Below are 27,216 nucleotides of genomic sequence, written 5' to 3'. Positions count from 1 at the left end.
ATAAAGTGACAAATGAAGAGGTGTTGCGGCACATAGATGAAGAAAGAAGCATTCAGAAAAATATAGTTAAAAGAAGAGACAGACTTATAGGCCACATATTAAGGCATCCTGGAATAGTCGCTTTAATATTAGAGGGATAGATAGAAGGAAAAAATTGTGCAGACAGGCAATGTGTGGAGTATGTAAAACAGATTGTTAGGGATGTAGGATGTAGGGGTATACTGAAATGAAACTACTAGCACTAGATAGGGAATCTTGGAGAGCTGCATCAAACCAGTTAGATGACTAAAAAAAAAAAATTTATATGTTGTAATTTTAATGGTTTGAATTTAATGCGTGGTTTGAAAGACAAGTTTAACTGATGATGAAGGAAAACCTCGAAAGCACTATTAGAAAAAAATAATAAGTATAAGGTAAGAAGCATTATCGAATTCTGTACTCTTGGTGGTAAACGATTTTTATACTTTGGTTTTGATACATATATACATATATATATGTCTCAAAAACAAATACCAAACACTGTAACAGAACTTAGAAAACTAATACCAAAAGTCAACTTTCATGGTATCCTGCATCATCAGTTGGTACAAAATTCTAAAAATACATCAGCAAAAACAAAAAATAAATGAATAAAAACTAAAAACTTAGAAACATTAACTTCAATATCTGCAAAACTTGAACAACATAACTCAATGCCAACTAGAATGATAATAAATTTAAAACATTATACAACTATGTAAATAAAAATTTTTCCAACTGCTGCAATAAACTATGTCCTTAATCAAATCATCATCTTCAAAAACTATGTGTTGATTAATCGTGCTTTTGTTTAAATCTATAAATATAATATTTTTCAAGTATACCCATTCTTCTACTGTTGTTACAAATTTCCAAAATTTTAAATTATTTAATCTGTAATATTATGCCTACACAACATCAAATGGTTGGGCATATTAGATACACCTCTCTTTCAGTTTCTGTAAGCATTGTAATGTTCCATAAATCTCTTTTTAAAGGATATGTTAGTTTTACCAATATAAATTGTATTACATTCATTACATTTAATTTGCACCTAAATCCTTTCCATTACTTATTATTATTATTTAAATATTTTATAATATGTTTGTTTGTTTTGTAAGCTTTTTTAAATTTACCTTTATCATAAACATCAATAATTTTTTCTATTATTTTATAAACTGATGTTTCCATAACATTACTTTCATTTATTTCAATCTCAGTATCTAAAAAATCTATTTTTCTGTTTCTTTTCTATTTCACACATAAATTTTTAAGTATCATTATAATTATTAAGTTTATTCAAAATGATCAAATGTTCATTATCTATAACTGGATTATATGTAACCAAAATGTCATCTACATATCTCATCCATAATAGTACTTGGTGCACACCCAATATACCGTAAACTGTAATACTTCTGAAATATTGTATAAAAATTTCTGACATAATCGCAGAAATAGGTGAACTCATAGATAAACCCTTTGTCTGTGAATAACAATTGTTCTCATATTGGAATTAATTTTGGAGACAAATATTCCTCACAGTGGTACAATGGTGACAAAGCATTTGTATATTCCTTTGTTTCCTTCAGATATTTTTTTATTATCTTTATAATGGCGCATTCAATGGTGAATTGTACCATTGCTGGCGGTATACCACCAATAGTGGTGCACCGGCAGCTGCACACGGCTCCCTCCATGACTCTCTCACTAGAAGCAGTTTGTTGTCAATTAATTTATAAATTATTTGATTTAATTTGTAAGCGTATATTATTTTTATTTTTATTTACTTGTTATTATTTATTAATTATACTTATTTAATTTTATTAATAAAAAAAAAGAATTATTAGTTAATATTTAGCAATAAAATTGTGGTGCGGAGCAGACCAATGGTGGTGTGCTGGGTGGCTGCACACGGTTCCCTCCATGACTCTCTCGCTAGAAGCAGTCTATAAAATATATTTTATATTTGTATTTTTATTTATTTATTATTATTTTATAATTTTATTAATTCAAAAAAGGATTATTAGTTAATATATAGCAGTAAAAAAATAGGATTCTTTATTTAGCAGTAGAGAGTCGTTGGCACGCATCTGGCCGGTGCATTACGTGGTCCGTTCTGCACCAATCGCAGCAGCTGAACTGGCACCTAACAATCTCAGATGAACACACACAATTTAACTCCCTATTATCAATTTGGTTGGTGTTAAACATTATATTTCTATTAAAAATTATTAAATTCTATATCTACTTACTCCTTGAGCTTATTTTAAACATAAAAACACCAAAATGTTCAGAATAATATTCTCTACACACTAATATTTCTTTTCTTAAAATATTTCTATAAAATACTTAATATTCTCACAAACATTAGGATACGAATGCGTCGAGGGTCCAGGGGGCAGAGTCCCCTTGCTAGTCAGTCGGGTGAGCGAAGCAAGCTCTGTTTGGCTAGTAATACATAACTAAGATGAAACAGCACTAACAAATAAGAGCAAAAATAAAGAACATGCTTACATGATTGAATATACTGCCTGTCAAAAAATCATACATTTTCTGATTAGGTCTAACTAAATTCACCTGTTATCTAACATAAATTGAGGAGCCGTATAACAAAGTGGATTTGAGTTATTATTACACTTGCGATTTGACTGTGTAATTTGAAATAGGCAACATGTAATTCTCAAGTCTCATAATTTGTAATAAAAATACTAATGGTTAATCTTTTCTACTAGTAACACTTAAATAAAAATCTATATTTTAATTAAAATGTTTTTTTTAGTTTTCTTTTTAATAAAATATTAACCTATTTTGTAATGTATGTTTTCTTTGATAGATTGTGGAAAAAGTAGAAAGCTTAAATTTAAGCTGTAGTACTTAAATAGGCCTGTTTTTTTATTGTATTTTTAGTTCTGATATCTTATTTCATGTGCTAAAATTTACCAAAATGTGTAGACATCAATGTTTTAGTAAATGTAGTAGTTAGCTGTCTTAATGTTTAAGTATTATTAATTACCATTAATTACTGGATTTGTGATTAATTTTGTCGGTTCAGATATATAGTGTTTATCATAACCTCTACCAAATAATTTTTGTTACTATTGTAAAGGAAATAAAAAATTGTTTATAAGATTATTTTATGAACTATAATACTGACAAAATAAAAAAAATCTTGTTACTTTTAGAAATTCTGTATTAATGATTTAAGGATCATTAAAAGATGTAACACCTATATTTAAGGAATATATGTTGGTTATTAATACTTAGCACCACGCATATCAATTTTAGTTTCATATTTAATTTAAGATCAAGAGCTCTGTTTTTGTAGTGCTGTAATTTCTGAATTCTTATTTCTCAGTACTAGTACACGTTGTTTTTGAAAAGTACTTTACAAAACTTAGACATTCTAATGCAGAGGTTTGAACCAGTAGCTTAACTAGTTTTAAGATTAACCGATAGATGTTTTAACCAGTGAGCTTAATTATATCATTGTGAATGTCTTACAGTTAGTACACAACCCACATACAGGCTAATGAAACCTAAACCTTCATCTGCCCTTCAAAGCCCACTGCCGAATCAAACATTACGTCCTGTTGAAGCTGGAAGTTCAGTAGGAAATATCTTAAAACCCAAACCAAAGAGTAAGTTTCCTAAAATTTTAGAATGTTTCTTATCATTATATTCAGTTTCAAAATAAATAAAATGTTTGTGTGTATTTATTATTTCTTTTCTGTTATTTTAACAAATTTGTTGTGTACAAGTGAGTTAATTAATAATCTTTTTTTAAAATCTGTTTAGAAATAGCTGTTTGTTTATATGATTCATTAAATGCTAGTGTTTTTACAAATTGCATTTTTTATGATTTTAAAGCAAGAATCCTCAAAATAATTGAGTACCCTTTAGAACTTGTACTAAAGGATACTAAAGGATTTGCTTTAAGCTACTGGATTTACAAGGATGGGCTGCATGCAAAATGGCTGTTCTTGCTTTATAACATACATTGAGTATTTTGCATGTTTTGCCACACCCAGATTTTATTAAAAAATTTGAAAAAAGTGCTCTAGTTAAGGAGGTTTTGATTGCTGTTTAAAACATATCAGAATGATTGGTTGATTTTTTTTTTACCAAATATTTAATTTAGATGATAAAATGCTAAAACATCATATAATAATCCATGTTACATCAGAATAATTTGTTTCATCATAATTAATGTAATAAAAGATGTTTTGATATTAATGAACACAGTATAATCTGTTAATGTGGAAAAGGGTCCATAATCTGGAAATATGTTATTGCCTACTGAGGTTATAATAATTTAAGTTCAGAGTATACGAGGGTAAGTAAATTATTATCCGCAATGTAGTTATAAATTTTTTGCAATACAAATAGGAAACTTACATGTGCATAATTTTTCAACATAGTTCCCTTGCATTTCAACGCACTTGGTCCATCTTTGCACAAGCTTCCTGATGCCCTCATAAAAGAAGGTTTTCGGTTGAGCTGCGAGCCAGGAGTGCCCCGCTTCTTTCAACGTTTCGTCCAAGGTAAATTGACTGCCCCTTAATGCCTCTGAGTGGACCATACAAGAGGTAGTCAGAAGGGGCAAGATCAGGACTATACGGAGGATGAGCCAGTACTTTAAAGTTGAGTTTCTGGAGCGTTTCAGCAGTGTGGGTAGCAGTATGTGGACGGGCATTGTTGTGCAACAACACAACACCTTTCGACAGCAGTCTTCGGCGTTTAATTCGAATTGCAGGCTTCAGCTTGGCAGTAAGCATCTCACTATAACACGCACTGTTTATTGTCGTGCCCCTTTCCTCATAATGTTCTAGTACTGGGCCTTGTGAGTTCCAAAAAACCATAAGCATCAGTTTTCCTGTAGATGGTTGGATCTTGAACTTCTTTTTGCAGGGTGAATTTGGATGTTTCCATTCTATACTCTGCTGTTTACTCTTCGGCTCGTAATGATGAATCCATGTTTCGTCGCTAGTGATGATTCTGTCTAAGAAGATGTCCCGTTCGTTACCATAGCGATCCAAATGTTTTTGCAGATGCCCAAGCATATTTGTTTATGCAACTGTGTGAGTTGTTTTGGGACCCATCTTGCACAGACTTTATGAAACCCAAGTCTGTTGTGGATGATTTTATAGGCAGAACCGTGACTAATTTGCACTTCATCAATAGTTACTCGTCTGCCTAAGAAAACCATGTCACGTGCATGCTCAATGTTTTCCTCATTTGTGGTGGTAAACGGTCGTCCGGCTCCTTCGTCGTGCGTAACACTTGTGCGACCATTTTTGAATCCCGTAGACACTCCGTTGCGGCACACACTGTTCCCATACTGTACCGAAAGTTTTCGATGAATTTTTGCCCCTGATACACCTTCTGATCACAAAAAACGGATCACTGAATGTTGCTCTTCTTTGGTGCAAACAGAAAACGGAGCAGCTATGATTAAAGGCAGGGCAGCAATAATGGAACTAACCTAGCAGCATCAAACCTGCACAGACATAACAACAATTAAACCACGCATGTGTCATCTATGCAACACGACAGTACTATCAACATAAACAAAAATATAATTAAATTGCAGATAATAATTGACTTACCCTCGTATAAACTTACTGGAAGAAATTTTTAATAAATGTGTGTAAATAATAAATTCAAATATTACTTATAAGATTAATTTTTGGAATAATATGCTTTTAATACAGTCACTATATAATACTTTAAAGGGATGTGTGAGCTCATTGTGCTGTTGTGGCTACTACAGCTAATGCTTGTTTGTAGATAAATGCTCAGTGAGGGTCTGTAATGTATACTGTTTTACTTAACTGTTGGGTAAATATTAAAAATCTCAATTTTTTGATTTAGAAAAAAAAAATTAATTCCTTTAATTGCGGGTATTTCATAATGCTGTAAATACTTGAAATTAAAAAAATTAGATCAAAATTACAAAAGAAATGTTGCTCTGAAATAATGTAAAAAAGTAATGTATTTAAAGTATCTTGACAGCAAATTGGTCTGGATATATGGTATTAAATATCTTTGATAATACGTTTAAAAAAAAAAAAAAAAAAATGCGAAAATGATGGGTTTATTTTGTAAAAGTGAATTATCATATGTTATTGTTGAAAAATTACTATAAACATCATCGTATTATCGTGGAAAATCTCAAGTCTTGTTGTGTTATAATAACATATAATTTCTTACTGAGATGAAAAAAAAGAACTTTATTATTAAACGTGTTATACATTATAAAGCATATTGTTAAAACTTTATGTAATTTTAATAGAATTATCCTTATAAAAAGTTATGTGAAGGACAAGAAGGCAAGGTAATAGGAAAATATGGTTTAGGTAATAAAAACAAAAGAGATGAGAGATTAGTTGAGTTTTGCATGGAAAATGATATGGTAGTGGAAAACACAATGTGTGAAAATCATAAAAAAAGGATATACATGGGTGTCAAGGTTGGATGGAGAGAAGTATCAAATTAATTACATACTCATACAACAAAGATATAAGAACTCTATGAAAAATGCAAAAGCTTACGCAGGTGGAGATATAAACTCTTATCACAACTTAGTAGTAGCAGAAATCAACTTGAAGCTCAAGAAAATAAAGGTTGGTCAGAAATGAAGTACCTATGAATTGAAAAATCTAAGAAACAAAGAGATGCAAAATAGTGTACTGGAAAAAACAAGAATGGGAGGGGAGCCAAATAGTGTGAATGATCATTGGTTATTTATTAAAAACAGTATAAAAGAAGCAGCTGAGGAAACTATATTAATTCAGGGCAGAGAAAGAATATGGAAGGAGTGGGTCAGTGAAGAAATGATAGAAAAAATGAGTGAAAGGAGAAAATGGAAAAATGTTAGGATAGAGAAAGGTAAAAGGAGCTATTGAAAGCTTAATAATGAATTAAGAACAAAAACTAAGATAGCAAGAGGAAAGTAGTTTCAGGAATAGTATGCTACAATAGAAAAACAAGAAAAAGAAGGGAGTAAGATCTAATGTATAAAGAAGCTGCATAAATAGTATTCAAGACAAATGGAGAAAGTTGTAGTGTATCAGATCGAGTCAAAGAACAAGGACATAGTAACTGAGACGAATGAAGTGAAAAAGATATGGGAAGAGGATTTATACACACCATGAATTTATATGCACTGAATGATAGGCCAAGGGGAGTAGATCTAGGAATAGAAAAAGGAGCACAGTTCATGAAGAATACAAGGGTTATAATATATTAAAATGTGAAGTATGGCCATGTTAGCTGAATGATGTGATGAATTGCTGATCGAGTTGTTTAAAGCTCTTGAAGAGAATGGAGAAATTCCATTGTTTGATCTGTGCAATGAAATATATGATGAGGGTTGATGGCCTACAGACTTTCTGGATACAATAATGGTGCCATTATAAAGAAATTTAATGCTAGAAAGTGTGAAGAATATTAGTCTAAAGTCTTCTGTTCAGTCAGGAAGTCTCCTGTTCAGAATTCTTAAGATTTTGAACAGGAATTCTGAATAGGAGGTTGTACAATAAATTGGCTGAAAATATTACAGAACAAAATGGCTTGAGAAGGTGAGTTGGCACTAGGGATGTCATAGAACTGCTTTGAATTATTGGTGATATGGAAAAGAGAAGGAGAGTATATGTTGCATTTGTAGACCTTGAGAAAGTTTTTGATAGAATAAGATGGGATAAATTAATGATAATTTTGAAAAGAAAGGAATTGATTGGAAAGATAGGAGACTTATGAAAGAGTTGTATGTGAACTAGAAAATAAAAGTAAGAATACGAAGTGAGACAATGCAAAAGATAGAAATAGGAAGGGGAGTGCGACAAGGATGCCGCATGTCACCTACACTATTTAATATTCTAGAAGAAATCATCAACAGTGGTTTGAAAGGTAATAGAGGGTTGGCAATAGGTGGTAGAAGAATAGAATATATACAATTTGCTGATGACATGGTGATGCTGGCAGAAAGTGTAACAAAGTTAAATGAAATGCTTAACGATCTAAATAAGGCTTGTGAAAATCTAAGGATGAAAATTAATAAAAATAAAACAAAATGTATGGTATTAGGTGACAATGATGAAACTATTAATGTAAGTGTTGAGACTGAGGTATAGAATAGGTGGTGAAATTTACATACTTGGATAGCCTCATAACAGAAGATCTTAACAGTACCACAGAAATCAAAAGGAGAATAGCAGTGGGTAAGGAGGCATTTAGTAGGAAAATGAGTTTGCTATGTGGGAAATTAGATTTAATAATTTAGACTTGAATAAGAAATTGGCAAGATGTTTTATTTGGAATGTTATGCTTTATGGTGGGAAATTAGATTTATTAATTTAAACTTGAATAAGAAATTGGCAAGATGTTTTATTTGGAATGTTATGCTTTATGGTGCAGAAACATGGACTTTAAGAAAGAAAGGACAAACGACGAATTGAGGCGTTTGAGATTTGGGTGTGGTGTAAAATGATAAACGTCTATTGGCAGGGTAGAGTAACAAATGAGGAGGTGTTGAAAAGAGTAGAAGAGGAAAGGAATGTGTTAATACCATTTTAAGCGAAAAAAAACTGGCTAGGACACTATGAGAAGAAAGTGCTTACTAATAGATGCAGTTGAAGGATTGGTGAATGGAATTAGAGGAAGGAGAAGAAGAAGATTTCATTTGATTGATGGGGTGGTAGAAAGAGGAAAATATATGGAAACAAAAACACTTCATAGAACAGGAACAAGTGGAGAGTAGCCATGGCAAGACCTGCCCCATTGGTAGAACACAATGAATGAAATGAATCCTTATAAAGTGAAAACAATTCATTTTCGACATTTAATACATCTATTCTTCACGTAAATTGAATGATACTAAACACAATGATGCAGTTAATATTCAAAGGTTATATAATTTACTGAGCAAAATTAATATGATTTCTTACACATATTTAGCTGTGTAAATAACTAAAGTTGTTACACTGTTTAAAATATACAAGTGGAGGACAAGTGATTCTCCAATATGCAAGCAGTTACAGCAGAAGGAAGTGCCATGTATGAATGTTGTAGGGAGAAGATTAATATACAGAATTCTTATCCTTAAGTTTTATAAAGTCCACATTATATATTTTTATTAGTCCACTTTTTTATGTGGTTTTATAATTAAAATAAATTGAATGGTGACATGATAATTTTTAATATTAATTATGAAAGTGCCCTGTATTAATGTAATCTTACATATTATATAAACTGTATTTTTGTGATTTAATAAAGATATTAAATATGTATATATAAAGGAACTTCCAAGAGGTTTATGGTAAATTTTACAGGTGTATTCCTCAGATTAAAATGATGAAGGAATTTCATGTAAACATGAAAACTATTTTTGTCTTGATTTCTTCAGTAGTAAAATCAGACCATATTGAGTTCTTGTGATGTAAATTGTGGGTGCAAAAGTAGCATTTTAATATTTTTTGCTGTACTTCCACTAATTTTCAAAAAAATTGCTGTAAAGGGCAAAAAATTCATTTTGTGTAGATTTGTTGTAAGTTTAGTTTGTTTAATTACCAATAAACAGATAAAACTACTTTATAACAAAATTGTTAGTTAAAGTTAGTAAAAGCTAATTCTGAGATTGTTTATGTAAATAAAGTCAAATAAAAACAAAACTCATCTAAAGTGGTATTTGTTAAAAAACTTATTATTTTATATGTTCAAAATATCCTTCATTACTGCTGATGCAAAACTTCACTTGACCTGTCCTACCTTGGTTGGCTGTACATGCTGCGTCTAGGTTGTTTTTTATTACTTCATTAGTGTTGCACAATTCTCATCCCTAACTCTTATTATATTAGGAAACCTTTCACAATGTGTAGCTAGTGCATTTACATTATGAAATCTACAAATAAGAATTACGCCCATGTACTCTTTATTAGAAAATTTGTATTGTGATATGCACTGTATTTTTCTCACTAAAATAAATTGATTTTATACCATTTTTTAATGGTGTAAAATTATTAGAAAATAATACATAAAACCTAATTGCTAATTAATTAATTAATTAATTGCTAATTAGCTGTTAATATTGCCAGATAATAAAATAAAAAAAAATTTGTAATTCTGTTTTTATTTTCAGTTTTTAAGATGGAGGTTCATATATAAATAATAATTTTTTATTTCTATTTTATGTAATATAATTAACTTCAACTACTAAAAAAAACCTGGTTTCATTAATTTTTAATTATTTTGAGCACTTAATATTATTTATTAATCTTTTTGCTATAGCAAAAAGACTTTTATTTTTAAATTATATCATTTTTGTTCCATGTTCTGGTCTTTTTTGTTTAAAAAAAAAATATTTTGTAACTGTTTGTTTTGAGCTTGCTTGTATAAATTTTCTCAGAATTAAATTGTACACAAATCTTTTTACATTTTATTTGTCTATTGGAAACTTTAATTTAATAGTCAGTTTATGCCAAACTTAAAATAAAACATTTTATCGTAGATTATTTATAATTTATTTAAATCTTATTTTTTGTTAATTTTTTTAAAAATGTTTCCTTGGATACAAAACTTAAAAAAAAATACCAATTTTTTAGATGTTTTTATTTTTTATTTTATTAAACACCCCGGGAGAACAGGCATCCGCCGTAATCAGCTGCTCCCAAGTGTTGTGGCAGTAGACTGCCCACTCCCTGTCTAAGTTCCGCCCTGGAACCACTCTTCGGGATCTCTCCTGGATCGTAAGAGCATCCTGTCCTCCTGTTCTGGATGGTTGAGATGCCCCTCTTCAGGAGAGCTACCCTTCGTGGCCCTAACCTAATTGGGGTTCGGGTATGCATTGTGCACACCCATCCCCCACCGCACGTGCCCTCCCCTGTACCATGAGGGTCCTTAATGCGTCATCGGAAGCGCTCCAACCTAGCTAGTCTTGCATGTGATTGTGCCAAGATGTCCTCAGCGGGTAGGCTACCTCCCTGGCCCTACACGAAGCCAGGCTTCAACCCCAGGCATCAGTATTTTTTACGCCTTGAATTTTTTCTTTATTTTTTACATTAATGTTAACACCCTCCTCCTTTTTTATTCCCCCTTGCCCTTGCTGACAATCCAAGGTAGCACTCCAAGTCATTCAGCACCTGTTCTGTTTTGTAACAGGGGGAAGTTAATCTGCTTCCCCCTATTACGGGGGGGGGTTGCATCCAGCATCTGCTAGAAGGCATCTGGATCCACTGGCGAATTTACAACACACAATATACACAAAAATACAGAATATTGTACATTTACAACAGAATACAATCAAACACTTAAGACTATGATACTATTTAATTTTCCATGATGTACACAAAATTCACATATATGTGGTTGAATTCTGAAAATTAACAATGACAATTTTTATTTTACACCCTAGTCTCAGTATTGCTCCTTGCACTCTCTGTTGAAATGAGCAAGCACTCCAGGCCTTAAATATCTATACACCATGAGCTATTAACAATTTTACTCCTATTATAGGGGCTGTGTCCTGCACCCACAAGCGCCCTCTGGTATTTGAATATTACTTTTTTCACAAAATTCACTAATTAATTATAATCTTACTGCAAAATTCAATTATATACTTAAGACTAACAATCACAGTTTCACCATAAGTTTGTTAACTAACTAACCTTACCCCTATTTTGGGGGTTGCACCCAGCCCCACAAGAGGTGTCCAAGCTCTCTGACAGTTTAATATCACACATTTATATAAAATCCATGGTTATATTATACTTTTACAACAAAATTCAATTAATACTTGTAACTAACAATGACAATTTTCCATAATTCCATTAACTAACTCTACCCCAGTTATGGTGCCTGCTCTCAGCGCCTACAAGAAGGCGTCTGAGCCCTCTGGCAAATTAACATTACGATGTTTACAAAATCCATGAATAGTACTTAAGGCTAAGGAATGGCTATGATACAACTTTACGTTAACGTTACACTACATTCGTTTGTTTTCTTTTATCCCTGAGACAGCTGTCGTGAATACTGCTAGCGAGCAGTCTTCACCCCACTCTCTGCTGGCTTCCTCCTTTGTCTTTAATATACTGGTGACCATCCTGCCCACTGATTCCCACTCTCTCTTCCCATGGAGCATATAGGTGATGGTATCCTCTGGCATGAGTTGCTTCAAACTGAATCTCCTCCTGACGTCATCCCATCTGTGATGCATGTATAAGGTGTGCTCTGGGGAATCCTCCAGTCCGCAGTAGACACACCTTGGAGATCTTCTCCTTTTGAACCCATGAAGGTACGTCCCGAAATCGTCAATGGCTGGAGAGAAACTGGGTCATGTAATAATCCACCTCCCCATGTTTCCTCCAAATCCCCGGCTCCAGTCGCAGGATAAGTCTTCTAGTCCACGCATCCTTGCTCGACCTATCCCACTCTGCCTGCTATGACTGGATCGTCCTCCCCCTAGCCTCCATTTTGGTCATTCCCTTGAATGTGTTAACCACTTGTTTTGCTCGAAGCTGAATCGGGGGCATGCTGGTGATCACCTCCACTGCTTCTCCTGACACAGTTCTGTATGCCGATGTGATCCGGATGACCATCTGTTGTTGCAGCAATGTCAGCATCTTGACATTTTTCTTCTTGTCCAGCGCATCAGCCCATGCCGGTACCATGTACAGCAGAATAGAGGAAGCCACAACAGAGAGGATCATTCTTCTCTTTCTTGCCCAAGCTCTCTGTGTTGGTCATCAGTCTTCTGAGGTTGTTCATAAAGGACTCTGCCCTGCCAGTGACCTCCCTTAGTGCGTGTTGAACAGGCCCAACCTGTTGAGCCAGACACCGAGATATTTGGCACATCTCAATGCCTGCACTGTGTCATTGTTGACCCTGACTGACAGTTCCCTGATGCCTTGTCTACCAACAATTGGGACCATAGCCGTTTTGTGTGGGGCTAAACTCAAGCCCCGCTGTCCTAACCACTCGCCCACCATTGCTATGGCCCCGTTCGCATTTTGCTCCACGTCATCTACCGTGTGGCCTGCCACCAGGAGTGCCAAGTCATCAGCGTATGCGATCACCTGCATGTCCAGGAAACTCCTGCTGCAGTAGATCGTCGTACACCAAGTTCCACATTAGGGGGTCCAGCACTGAGCCTTGAGGAACCCTGCCATGCATTTCAAACTCAACTGTCCCATCGTCCATCTGTGCCATCAAGGAGCGATCATGGAGATAGTTGTTGGCCATTGCCAGCAAGTATCCGCTGATCCCCCTCTGTTGTAGTGATCTCCCTATCACCCACTATGCTATTAAATGCGTTCTTGATGTCTAATAGAATAACTAGCGGGATCTTTCTCCGGTGCCATGTCCCTGTGGCCCAGTCCTGCACCTAGCCGACCACATGCTTTACTGCATCTATGGTGGACTTCCCCTAACAAACCCAAATTGATTAGAGGAAAATCCCCCCACCACATCTAGTTCTGTTTGTATACGTTCGGCCAGGAGTCGTTCGTATAGTTTGCCCATGGTGTTGATAAGGCAGATCAGCCTGTACATCTGGGTACCTTCGAATCCTGTACCCAGCTTCAGGATTTTTTACCAGTCTGTATATATTTCTCATGATACCTATAGCAGCATATATCATTATGGACAGGAAAATAAAAATTTAATAATTTAATTTCCCTCCCAAAGGTAGTATCTGTTTACCAAGTTTGAAGAAAATCAGTCTCTGGGAGTGTTATAAGGCCTACAGGCCAAAATACATACAGGTATGTATGTACTAGTACATGCATACATAACACACAAACGTCCATCTGACAAAAATGGATTTTTAGGTCTTTGGAGTATTGGAATAAAAAAAATGTTCACTGATTATTTGCAATTTATTTAAATTTACTTTTTTTTTTTAAATGTCTCCTTAAGATACAAAAATGAAAAAAAATACCTTTTTGTAGATTTTTTTTACCAATTTGTATGTATATACTTTCCCATTACAGCTACAACTGCTATAGCAGCAAATATTGCTATAGCCAGGAAAGTAAAAATTTATTTTCCTATTAAACTTTTTGGCTTTATAACATTTTTCTCAGAAACTACTGGAGATGAAGTTTTGAGATCTATTTCTTTTCTCAGATTGAAATCGATTTCAAACCACCAATCTTGCGTCAAAATTTGTGTCCCAAGAATTAAAGTAGAGTCTCATTAAATGCAATTTAGACACTGTCTCTTCTGTATAATTTTTTTACAAATTAAATACCTACAGATGAATGATTGGGTTATGCATATATGAGAGGATACAGTTTTAGTGAATTTTCAATGTTTTAAAACATAAATATAAAAATTCACCCATAAAATACAGAAACTATTAAAATATACTTAAAAATTAAAATTTGTGACATGTTTGAGGACATTTTAAAATAAGTGACAGTGTTAACAGGTATTTTAATATGCATACTTTAATAATTATATATAAGAATATACCAAAAGTTCATTTTATCATTGATAAATTATTCATTTCATTGTTTTATTCAGTTACAACTGAAGATAAGATTGCATGAAATCTTAATCAGTGAGTTTTATTTTATTAGTGTACTTGGTAGTTGTTATTGTTGTTAAATTAATACTCAATATGTTATATTTTTCTAATTCTTTAATTAATATGTGTGTTTTAAATGGTAGGGCTTTGTTGAAAGTCAGTATTGTGACCATTTGTATATTTCAACAAAAAATCCTAAACTGCTAACACTCAACATTTGAAATCTCATATGCAGGTACAGGAAAAATCTCATTTGCTATATATACAAGAAAAACAGTGTGATTTCAACCAATGACTATTTAATTTTTTTGCAATTTTTGAGCAGAATCAAGTGAAAAATCTTATTCTGACATTGTGAATATGATTCATATCCTGGGTATTTGCCCTGTAATGCTATTTTTTCCTGCTGTTTGAATAAAAATTATATAAATACATAAATTATACATTGTTCCTTTGATAAGCCTTACAAATTTGAAGTAATTTATGCACTTGCCTCATTTTTTGAAGAGTGATATGAATAGTAGTAAAACATGATTGTGTTTTGGAAAATGTTAAATTATGAAAATTATTGATGTTTAAATATATTTCACCTTAATGAAACAATCTATAGAATTAAATATTGCACTTTATATCCATATTTTATTTATATTTATAGATTATCTATATTTTTAGATCCAACTGAACCTTTTGAGGCTGATTCAAGAGAAATTACCTTTAACAAATTGAATGGGAAAACCTTCCCATCTCTTGTTGTTGTAGCACGGCCACATTTAAAAATTAAAGATATGTCACAAGCTGGAATTAGCCAAGAACGAGCATATTTAGGTAATTATTAGAATTTCACTTATCTCTCTATCATTCATCATCATAGACAGTTTCTCTTATTTGTGTGTGTGCACGCACGCGCATGTGTGTCGGTATAGCTTTTATGAACCTCTGATTTTTATTAACTGTTTTGCTAGTGATATTTTAATCACTTTCTTTACAGCATAAAGGCAGTGTACATAATGCGTTGTTTTGTTATGGAAAGAGAGTCATCAATTTGTTGTTCTTTTTAATCTTTGCCATTCTTTATTATGGTTAGATATGGTAAAGCACTTGAGGTAAAAGGGTCACTGGTCACAGCTACTTTCTATGAGAATTATGATGATCATCTTACTGTCAGTACTTGAGGTAAACATAATAAAAGTGCCAATTCTGTAGGCTGTTTATCACCTGCATTTTGGTGGGTTCAGCTTGCTGACATGCAGCAGTATATTCAGTTGTGTAAAGAATGCAACAGGAAACTGTTTCACTTCAACTTAGTTTTTCTAGTAAGCCTTTTATCGGCCCTGTGTTCTTGCAAATCTTCCACTTTTTGTAGTATTATGTAACAGGTTGTCTGCAACTATTTTTATGGTAGCTAATGTATTAAATCATTTTAGTGTTTTAGAAAATACTTGGCAGGTCAGGTGGACTGAATTGTTCAATAGCTGTTAAAATGCATGCTATTTTTTTGAACATGATAAATATGCAAGTAGTTAGGTGGATTTCCCCCAGTTGGTATACTACACAGTTTCTTTCTGGACATGGTGTATTTAGAGATAGGTTGGTCAGGTTGGTTTGATTAATTCAAACTTATGTTCAGACTGTAGGGTCATTGATGATGTGCACCATGTCTTATTTGTCTGCCCCAGGTATGATGCTAAACGTACCAAAGTAGCTAGAGAGCTTGTACGGACCAATTCTGGGTTTGATCTTAAGTTAATTGGAAAACCAGAAGGGAATGGAACATAGTTGCTGACTTCCTTAGATTCTTAGCCCTATGGAGGATGCTGAGTGGGTCTGATACTGTTATAGAAGTATAACTAGAATAGCAACCCAGGTGGCTAGGGGCTCGCTTGAGTCCTTACTTTGCCAAGATAGGCGTTTTGACATCAAATCCCGGTTAACTTAGATGCTCACTGTTAGAATGAGAATGGATGTGTGGAGAACTCTGTGATGGGGCTGCTATGTGAGAGGATGTAGGCATTGACCTCGCTCCTGAAAGCAGACCAGAGCAGAGAGAGATAGGGTATATTTTCATTAGATGCTTATTAAATTTGTCTGTGTGCTTCTTGATTTTTAAGTAAATCAAGAAGACTTTGAGCAAATTGAATTGTAGGACCAAATTGTCATTGTTGCAATGAACATTTGTTTTGTTAGTTTGAGGATAGTATTGATTTGCAATGATTTGAGTTCATAATGTAATTGAAATTATATTTAGGAAGAGTTTGTGTGAAACCTTCAATCCAGAGGAAGGCACGGGGATTGTGCTTCTGCAAATCGGTTAATTTGATAGTTTAGGGTTTTAAGTTATTGTAGGTGGTTGTGGTTGGAAGAGGTCATACAAAGGTGATAGTAAGTTGCATTAATACACTGATGGAAATGTCTGCTTAGGTATTTGCATCCTGACAGAGGCCAAACTGATGACTGTGTTGTGTTATCAGGTTTAGGGGATCTAAAAGATTAGAAGCCCATCAGAGCTAGAAACAGAGGGAGTGGTCTGGCGACCAGGATTGTCACAAGGCAAGTGTCTTCCTATACGGTGATCAGGATATTTTAGAAAATAAGCTTTTCTGACAAAACAGAGCATAATTATCAGGGATGTAAGTATTAAGAAATATATACGTAACAAAAAATTTCTCAGGAATGAGATTGATGATGTTATCTAAAATAACTCCAACAATTTTTATAGAATTCTGTTGAAACAATTTTTATTTACAACATACACCAAATCATACTCCGTACTCTTTGCAAAGGCTTCTGATGCTGACATCGTGCTTCAGTTGTTTCGATATTATTGTATATGAGTTTTAAAGCCTTCTTAAATTCTAAGGTAAGGTGACACATCCACTCTGAGAACTTAAACAAAAAGAATCTATATATTTGAAGTGTGGTGATTATGCCGACAAGCCTGCATAACTATTTGGGAAATAGATTTTCAACAAAAATCTGTGAGGTAAGTGGAAATGGGGGATGAAAGACATCATTTAGAGGTTGTTTACCTAAAGCTAAGAAAATAACTGTACATCAAAAAGTTGAATATACAATTCCAGTTCTAAAAAAAAGTTAATTGATTTTCATGAGAACATAGGAAGTACTTTTTGGTCCATTGATTACTTGTATTCCTTGAAACTTTGAATTTTTCTTTCAAATCACAGCTGCTGAACAATTTTACTGATTTAAGGTTTTTTTTTTGAAGACAGATCACTTGTGTTTTTCATATTTGCACTTTATTTCTGTTATTTTTGTGTGAATTAAAAACATTTTTCAGTGGAGAAGTGTTGAACCTTAATGCATGTTTTAAAGAAATATGTATGGTGTTATATTTGCCTTAAAATTGACTGGAAATATTGTTCACTGCTTTGTATCAATTGTGTAATTATTATTTCACAGTTGTGTGCTATAAAGTAATAAGGCAGTTAATTACTAAAAAAATGCTCTGATTTTTTTAAGTTGTAACCCAAAAAATATATAAAAAGGTGTATCATTTTTTCCCTACAGTAGAAGCTACTAATTTGGCTGTGGGTGATAACTTATTAAGGGCATTACAGTGTTTGATATTACTTGATTAAGTAAAATTAATTGATTTTTTGGGGTACTGTTGTGATAAAATAATGTTCATGTCACTGGAATGCTGAAGTTTCATGTGATCTTTTTTATGAAGGAAATATTTTTTTAAACTACTTTTATGTTATTGTTAGTTTTTATTTTTATTGATTTTTCCCCTGTTTTTATTTCCTCTTTTGTTTTTATAATTGCTTATTAATTTAGTATAATTTTCTTGATTGACTTGAAGTAGCCATGGTTGTACCTCGTGATAAGATGTAGATGATATTCAGTTGTTACTATTATATGTTTATTACATTAGTGTACTATACCATTAATCCAAAACCTAAGGAAATAGGTATGGACAGTTGACCTCCTTAACTCCTATAAACAAATTAAAATACTGCAAAATGATTTTTCTTCTTTTTTTTTTTTGAATATGTGTTTAATGTCAGAAAATACAAAAATACTATTTAGGAGAAGGAGAGGATCACCACCTTGCGTCAACACTCCTTGCTACTTAAATTAATAAAAAATAAAAAAATGACAATATTTGAATTTTTTTTCAGAATGTTGTCTCCCTTGAAAAAAATTTTAAATCGGTAGGAGGAGAAGAAGAGGTTCTACCCTTTGTGTCCCCAAAAGAGCTCATACCAAAAGAGCTCAAATTGAAACGTAACAGTGCAAAAACATTTTTCAAAATGTGTTTTACGTATAAGTAAAAAATTAAAATAGTGATGGTGTCCAAGAGTTTCAGGTTCCTCAATACTGAATTTCAAAATTAAAATAAAATTAAATATTTGATATTGTGATGTCCAATTTTTTGTGTTCTACCTTAAACAAATTAAAAACCATATAATAGAAAAGTTTATGTTAAAATATTTCTTCTTTCTTCTCTCAGTGGTTATGGCACTATCGATATCAGCCATTTGAAATGTTTTGTATAGCATCTTTATTGGAATTTTATCAGCTTTCTCCAAATCTATAAAAATCAAATCGAAAACCGACCAACTTTTTCCCTATATTTCTCATTGTAGTAGTTAATGCTTGCATTTATACTTCTGTGTAACTAAAAGGTGTGGGCATCAGTATAAGGAATTAAGTTCATTAAACTATCATTGTTATGAACTACTTATCTTTTTTTAATTATATTTATGTATTTACAAAAAGTGGTTATTAATCCTCTAGTGTTTATGAAGTAAGCTGTGCTCAAAATTCAGAAATATTTTGAAATTTTACTTTTTTAATATGCTTACTGTTATATTCTAGCATTTAACTTTTATTTCAGATGGTAAAGTCAAAGGTGTACTAATGTTTAGTGCAACAAAGTTCACTGAATGGTTAATACAACAAGGCTTGGTGCGAAGTGAACAGTATTGTAGTATACACTGTAATCCAGATAAGACTCCAGTAAAATTAAAGCTTGGTATGTATTCAGATGTTACAAAATTTCCTCATAGTGGTGGCTATGTCTGGATTAATGATTGTTGCCCAAATCGCTTTGTTTCTGTAAGTATACCAAATTTTGTTAATTTACCTTTCATTTTTAGCTTTTTTGACATCATTACAGTTTTGTAATTTTATAAATTATTCTTTTTGCTTATTTTTTCTAGTTTTATTATGTTTAATGCTCAATTTATTTAAATGAAAATGTGTTGCTGATTTGAGTGTTACTTTTTTTTTAAATGCAGGGTTTTGTAATTGTAGAATTACTCAATCCATCTATCACTTAGTAAATTTTATATCCAACAGTTTCACTGCTAATTATTAAATGTGTTATTTCAAAAACATTGTATATTTTTAAGATTTTCACTTTTCCTTATTTTCATTGTCTACTATTAAAAAAGAACATTATTGGTACTGAAAAGAATCATTTCTGTGAATTTTTATTTTAGTTTCTTTGAATTTTCTGTTGGTAAAGAACTATATGGAATGATTTGTACTATGTAAATGCAATTATAGAAATATGACATATAGGTCATCAAAAGTGATAAATATGAAGTTATGATCACCTTACATCTATGAAACCCACACAAGAAAAAGAAAGTAAATGTTTTTCAGTCAAATGGCCAAGAAAGTCCAATAGCCAAGCAGTAATATGAAGAAAAACAAAATTTTTCTATAAGTCAGGAAAAAGTTCCTTTATTAAAATCCCCACAAATCCTAAAGAAAAAATAAGAAGATATCTGAAAGAAATTGCAATCCTTTTCAAACTTAACAAAGGCTGGTATAGAATTTTGGTATGACTGCATCCAAGTGCCTTTTTTCATTTGTCTTCTTTATTTATACATAACTTTCATTTTCAAGTATAATGCAATAGTGACTCGTAACTGAGATCTTTCTTAACTGAATTTTTATTTTCTGTGTACATTACTGTCATAGCATAACAATTGAGACATAAAATCAACAAACTGTTTGAAAGAAATTAAACTGTATAGATTATGTTGTTGGTATTTTCAAAGGCAGATTGATGAATTAGTGCCAGTAGGAATTTGGCAGTCAAAACAAAGCCACTTTACACTTACTATTTAAGTCATAAAATACAATATGTGGTGTACTGTATTATACTCTAGAGTACAATGAAATGAAATATGGCCAATAACTGTAGCAAGTAAACAAATACCAAGTTTAACAAGAAAAACTTCTCTCAGTAATGAAGTAAAAGTGATGTTAATGGAATTGAAGGAAGCAAGAATGTAACAGAAAATTACATCGAAGGATGTATCAGTGTAGAAATAAATAAGCAATATTTCAGGTGCAATAATAAAGTCGCACATATTACAGTCAAAAATTAGCATCAAGAAGTACATAAGAATAATGAAGAGGAGGTTGATATCACATCCTCAGTAAGTTGATGAATATAGCTTATTGAAGGTACGTTAGTTATCATAAAGGACAGCAGTACTTCGAAAGCCAATTAGTCTATGTGGAATAAAGGTATGATGATCTTCCTTTTGCTGACTTGGTTACTGTATGGATCTGGTGTGATCCGACTTGCATTCGGTTACTATTCAAAATCAAAAAATATTCAAAATTTACTAATAAGATTAAAATATAAGTATTATTAACATTTCAAAATGTGTACTCTAATTTTTATGTATATTATAGAAAAGTGGTCAAGATGCATTTCATAACATTAGTACAGCTTATGAGCTCAGTTGCTTTCATAGTAATTTTACATACAAATGTACAAACTGTACAGAGGTAGTTATTGTTGGGCAGGGTATTTTTAATGTTCATTTATTATTAATTGTAGTTATAGTTTTATAAAAAGTAGTCTGTGAATGTTTTCTGGGAATGTAAGTTAATCGTGAAGCAATGTCAAGATTTTGCTATTCATTATGTCCAGAGCTTGAACTGAGTATGAATTAGCTTGTTCAAGAGAGTTGCTAACATGTAGGTTTTCAAATATTTATTTAGAATGTAAATTATATATATACCCAAATTGTAATATTTTATACTTTCTATTATTTTTAAATTAAGTTTTAAAATTGATTGAATACGATCAAAGTAATAATTATTGTAAAATGAGAGCTTAGTTATTAATTTACTTATTCAAAATTAATGACGAATTAATTATTAAGATATACCCTTACCATCTTTAAATATCTCAGTACTGTCTCTGGTCTAGTTCACTACTACGATCTAGGACCTTGAAAACCAATACAGGTTTTCTTATTCAAGTTCTTTCATAGTGTTTTAAAAGTATTAGACATCTGCAGCTCTCTTTTGTCATTTATATTTCTTAATCTTGGTATACGTCACCTTTCTTCTTAGGCTAAGTGACAAACTTGTTTCACACAGCTTTATCATATTTAGTGGAAGTCTTATTACTACCAAAATCTCTGATCAGTATTCCAGAATAGGTCACACATTAGTCTTGTACAAAGATATTATATAGTACACAGTTTTGAAAGCTTTTTTTCATTTGTAGGATAATACTTCTTCTGCTCAAGAGTTAGGGCTGCTTCCTAAAGGGTTTTCTGATAACTTTTTTAAAATGTACCATTAACAACATTGTTGTCAGAAACACCACAGAAAAGGAGCTGTGTATTAACTGTGAGATTTGTGTTTTTATATGAAAACTGTTCACAGTTTTCATATTTAGAATTTAGAATTTTTGATAATAAGCACTGAACAAACGGTTTTAAGTATTATTGTTATTTTGTATTTAAAATTAAAAGTATGTAATTTACTGATTGCTGATATTGGTTTGTTTTTTATTTGTTAGGTATTTAGTGGATCGATCTTTGAAGCTGCACCATATGCTCCTAATGTACTTTTAAAACTTATGTACCATTGGTGTTGTCAGACAAGTGTTCAAAATGTTGTACAGTGGGTTAAAGTTGATAGTTTTTATGTAAAAACATTCTATACAAGTTTGAGAGCTGTATGTACAGCTGCTATTCATGAAAATTATGAAAAACTAGGTGGACAAAAGAAGAGAATAGAGGTATTGTATTTTGTGTACATAAAATTAAAGTATGTTATAAATTTTATCCTTTTTTTGGTACATGATAAAAACCATTAAAATTAGAAAAATTAATATTTTTAATATCCTTCAGAAAAAAATTTGATAGTATTATCAATGTCATAAATAAGTAAATTTTAGACCTTTTTTTCCTAAGATCCCATTCACCTACTTAGCATTTCAGTCTTATATATATATATATATATATATATATATATATATATATATATATGCTGAACATTTTTAAAATTAACAGAATTTTATGACACCTTGTAAAGAAGTAGAGTATACACATATGCAAGGCTAAAGTTAAAGTAGACTCTAGTGTTATTAGAAATTTAGCTCTCTCATACTTCTATTTTTTGCTGTTGGAAGGTGCAGCTGTGTAGTTTACCATTAGGTATTGTTAATGCAGGGATTCTCTTAAGAATTTTCCTTTACGCTGGGACCTAGGAGTGGTTAAAACTGTTTGATATTAAGTGGTAGTTTCTAGAAAACTTTTTTTTAATAATGTTTTGTATTTTCATGCATGAATATAGATTTTGGTTTAAATGATTATTCTACTGAAAAGATGTTTTCTCTATTTAGATTAATTATATGGCCTACATAGTAAGTGGTTGCATTTCTATTAGTACCATTTTACTTTTTTGTGAACCAGAACTTAGTTTTCTCACAAAATAATTCTGCAGCTAATTATATGATACTCAATGTAATAACAAAGAAGGATCAAAATTATCCAAACGTTGTAAATCCTTTTATTCTGTAATGGGATTCTTTATGTATTTGTTTAGTGATTCTCGATAGCTTGTTTATCAGTACATTACTCAGCATTAAAAATTTACATATTACTTTTTACTTTGTAAGTAATATGCTCTAAAATAATTGGAATTATTTCTCCAAGATATTTTTTTTGTTTAGCAGCACTTTTTATGATAACTTATTTTGTGCTAGATAGTCTAGTGGTTAATCTTACCTAACCAGTTTTGGTGTGTAATTCTAATTTAACTTTTCATTACATTCATTGTATCAGTTTAATTAATGTGGATACTTACATAGTCTGACAGCAAACAAAAGAATATTTTCTAGTTATGTATTGATATATGTTCCCACCTACTGCTCTCTACCAATATCACATTCCAAAGAAATTTAGCAATATTTTCTAAAAAAAAGATGATAAATTTATATATTAAAAATGTTTAAAGATATAAAAATAATGAACATTTAATGCATCTAAGATACTAAGATACTATGACAACTAATTAATTGTAATTTAAATTTTGTCTGATTAATTACAATGTAGTTGTTATAGAATCTAATAAACATTTACTAATAAATATTAAAATGTTATATAATTAGTAAAAGAGGTCTTGGGTAAGAAAGGAGACTGAATTCCTTAGTACCCAGTGGTTTCATAACCCCTGGAATGTCTCTGTGAGTAACATCCTAGAGGTTAAAGGGTGTGAAGTAAGACAAATGCCGATTAGCAGAGCCATTTACAGTAAATAAACTAGTTTCTTTAGTTTATTAGGAAGTTAGACAATGCAGTTAATACTTTGTAATACCATATTTTATACAAAATAAATCTAAACTGTGATCAGTATGTGATTCTTTACATACGTCTTAAGGTGATTTTACTATAAATATTTTTTATATCATCTTGTGCAGTCTACACTGGCATCCATTAGCATTCTACCTTATGCTTTTTGTCAGACTATTACATTTTTTTTTTTGTATTTTAGTATTAATTATATTTTATTTATATTCCTGAATTTATTTAAAGGTTGGTGTTATCAGCTTGGGTACAACATCACAAGATGGTAATATGCGTCAGGTTAAAGTAGAAGTTCTTGGTGTCTTGGATCCTGAAAGCAAATTGATTAGATTGCGTGCTGTTGAACCTTTGCAGGTATATGTGTATTTATTTGTTACAAGATTAGTGTTGTATTTCTATTTATGAGAATTATATATAATTGAATAAAAGATTTGTACTCATATTGTGCTGTAAAAAAAAAATACCTAAAAGTGTTAATGAATCTTTAACCTTTTAACTTTCAAATATGAATATACTTGTTTTCAGTCATTTGTGGTGACAGCTCAATCCCAGGTCAACTAGATTATGTTTTTTTCATTTACTGTGCCAAACTGGTGTATATGTATATTACATAGTGGCAGTTTGAATAGGTGTCTAGATACATTACCCACTGTGTTTTGTCCCAATATGATTTGAATAATGTTATTTTATATACTGATAAAATCAAGTAAGTTCTTAGCAGTTGTTCTCATTAGCTGTTTAATGTTTACAAACAGTAAACATACAAGGCACGATTCAAAAGTAAGGGCCAATGAGTTATAATTGGTGATTGGCAATACTGATTGGTTTGCGCTTGTGCACTAGCTTTAAGTGATCTGTTGGACATGTAACAGCTATATTGCCATCAGTTTATTGTTGTTTACCTTTGTGAGAGAGTGAAAAATGAGTACAGTAATAACAAATCCTGCTAGTTTATAGTTTGATCAGTGATTAGATTTCTAATTGCAAGAGGACATAATGCTGCTAAAATTTACCTTCAGTTCTGTGAAACATGCGGGCCTACCACAATGATTGAAGGAAAAATGAGGCAGTGGTCTCATGAGTTTAAGGAAGGCTGTTCTAATGTTCATGACGAATAGAAAAGTAGCAGGCCTAATGTCTGGACTGACAATCTTGTTGAACGTGTGAATGCAAAAGTGAGGCAAAATTGTTGGTTTATAGTAGGCAATCTTTCTTTATAATTCAGAAGTTTCAAAGATAACATTTTTGAGAATCGTGAACATTCTAAGCTATCATAAACTGTGTACATGATGAGTACCAAAAACATAAACAAGTGCTCACAAAAATCACAGAATGGCATCTGCATCTGCTTTTCTAAATCATTTTAACCTCTTGAGGTTAGACAGATTTTTTCCCTTATCATCACTGGTGACAAAACGTTGATTTCTTACCTCAATGCTGAGATAAAAAAATCCATGCAGTGGCATCATTCTGGTTCACCTAAATCGAAAAAATTTGAACAAGTCCAGTCCCAATCTCAAAGGAAATTCATGGCAACTGTACTCTGGGACCAAAGGTATAATTTTGATTGGTTTCATTGAACCCGGAATGTCCGTTACACAACAAGTCCATTGTGAACACTTTCTAAACTACCTTGTGCCATTCAAAACTGATGACAGAGAATGCTGAGATCAGGAATTGTTCTTCACGATAATGCACGTCCACACATGGCTGCATGTACAACAGAAACAATTGAAAAATTCAGATGGGAGATTTTTATCATCCCCCTTACAGTCCTGATCTTGCACCCAGTGACTACTATCTCTTTCTAAACATCAAAAACTGGCTTGTGTCTCAACGATTTGAGGTAAGTGAAGAGTTGAAAATCTCAGTGCAAAAGTGGCTACAATCCCAGTTGGTGGAATTTTATACAGTCAGTTTGAAGAAGCTTGTTTCATGATATCAAAAGTGTTAGTATGTAGAAAAATAAAGTAAATATGTAAGTTTTTGAGATCATTAATATATTTTTCATTTTGCTGTTCTAATTTTGTTACCGATTGGCCCTTACCTTTGAACCATGGCTCATATATACATAATGAAAGGCAAGTACAGACTACTTCGCCACAGTGGTCACCATATCAAGCTAATTTTTATTAGATTCTCATTCAGAATTATTCAGAAATACCTACAAATGTGTATTAAATTTCCATGTTATTCCATTAGAATTCATAATACAAAAATCAAGACATTTATGGAAATATTTTTTTTGTAAGAAATTAATATTCTGCATAACAATAAACACTAAATTTTATCAAAATTGTATGAATCATCTTTCTAGAAATTCACAGCTTTAAATTTTGGAAAATAATAGTATATTGTGTAAAAGTGGTAGGTTTTGTTTTCAGCCAGTTACTCATTACTTCTGTTCTGAGTCACATTTTTTTCTTTAGCTATTTTAACTGAATTCATGATTCTTGAGCAAATTATTTAACTTTAATACATACTGTTTAAAAGATGTATCTTGTTAATCATTTAATTGTTATTATAGAACTATTTCTGTTGTATTTTTTTATTTCATTTTTTTTTTTAAATATTTTTTGTGTTTAGCAGGATGGAGAAAAGCATTATAAGAAACGTTTTGTCAAAATTCTTGAACCATTAAAAGATTGGGTTCATAAAGATAGCACAATTTTGACTGATTTTACAGTTGATAAAGCTACACTGATGAGTATGGGTTACACTACAATACATCAAGTATCTATCAATGATACCTCTTCTACTAATTATAAAAACTCGAATGCAGGTGTTATGGAGTATCTAAGAAGAATAGTTCCACGAATGTTTCAGGTTTGTCTCTTCAGAAATAATTTATTTACATAGTAATTCAATTATGTAGTAGTCATTATATTCTAATAACATGAAAGTAAATATGGCTTGTTAAATCAATAATGGTCATTATTGGCTGCAAAATAATATTCTTAAATAGTTCTTTATTTTTATTTTGAAGGGTTCCTATTTTATTTATATGCAACAAAATAGGATATTATTTTACAAAATACTTTTGGTCATTTGTTTTGGACAGTATCTGTGTGAAATTTCAAA

General features: G+C 31.7%; 1 protein-coding gene across 2 annotated transcripts in view; it reads left to right on the top strand.

Moving 5' to 3' along the window:
• LOC142323218 (uncharacterized) overlaps window positions 1–27,216 on the top strand; it is a 132,216-nt gene that overhangs the window by 39,179 nt on the left and 65,821 nt on the right. The window contains exons 7-12 of one of the 2 annotated variants that reach the window (XM_075362572.1): window positions 3,525–3,659; window positions 15,215–15,367; window positions 19,401–19,621; window positions 22,344–22,565; window positions 24,364–24,489; window positions 26,725–26,961. In XM_075362572.1, the coding sequence (XP_075218687.1) occupies window positions 3,525–3,659; window positions 15,215–15,367; window positions 19,401–19,621; window positions 22,344–22,565; window positions 24,364–24,489; window positions 26,725–26,961 (1,094 nt within the window). Of the gene's footprint in view, window positions 1–3,524; window positions 3,660–15,214; window positions 15,368–19,400; window positions 19,622–22,343; window positions 22,566–24,363; window positions 24,490–26,721; window positions 26,962–27,216 lie in introns of both variants that reach the window. The other variant, XM_075362571.1, reaches the window with a different exon arrangement.

Source organism: Lycorma delicatula, chromosome 4 (assembly GCF_047948215.1).
Source record: "Lycorma delicatula isolate Av1 chromosome 4, ASM4794821v1, whole genome shotgun sequence".
NCBI classification, from domain to species: Eukaryota; Metazoa; Arthropoda; class Insecta; order Hemiptera; family Fulgoridae; genus Lycorma; species Lycorma delicatula.
Note: the sequence above shows the minus strand (reverse complement) of the source record. Positions and strands in the feature narration are given on the sequence as shown.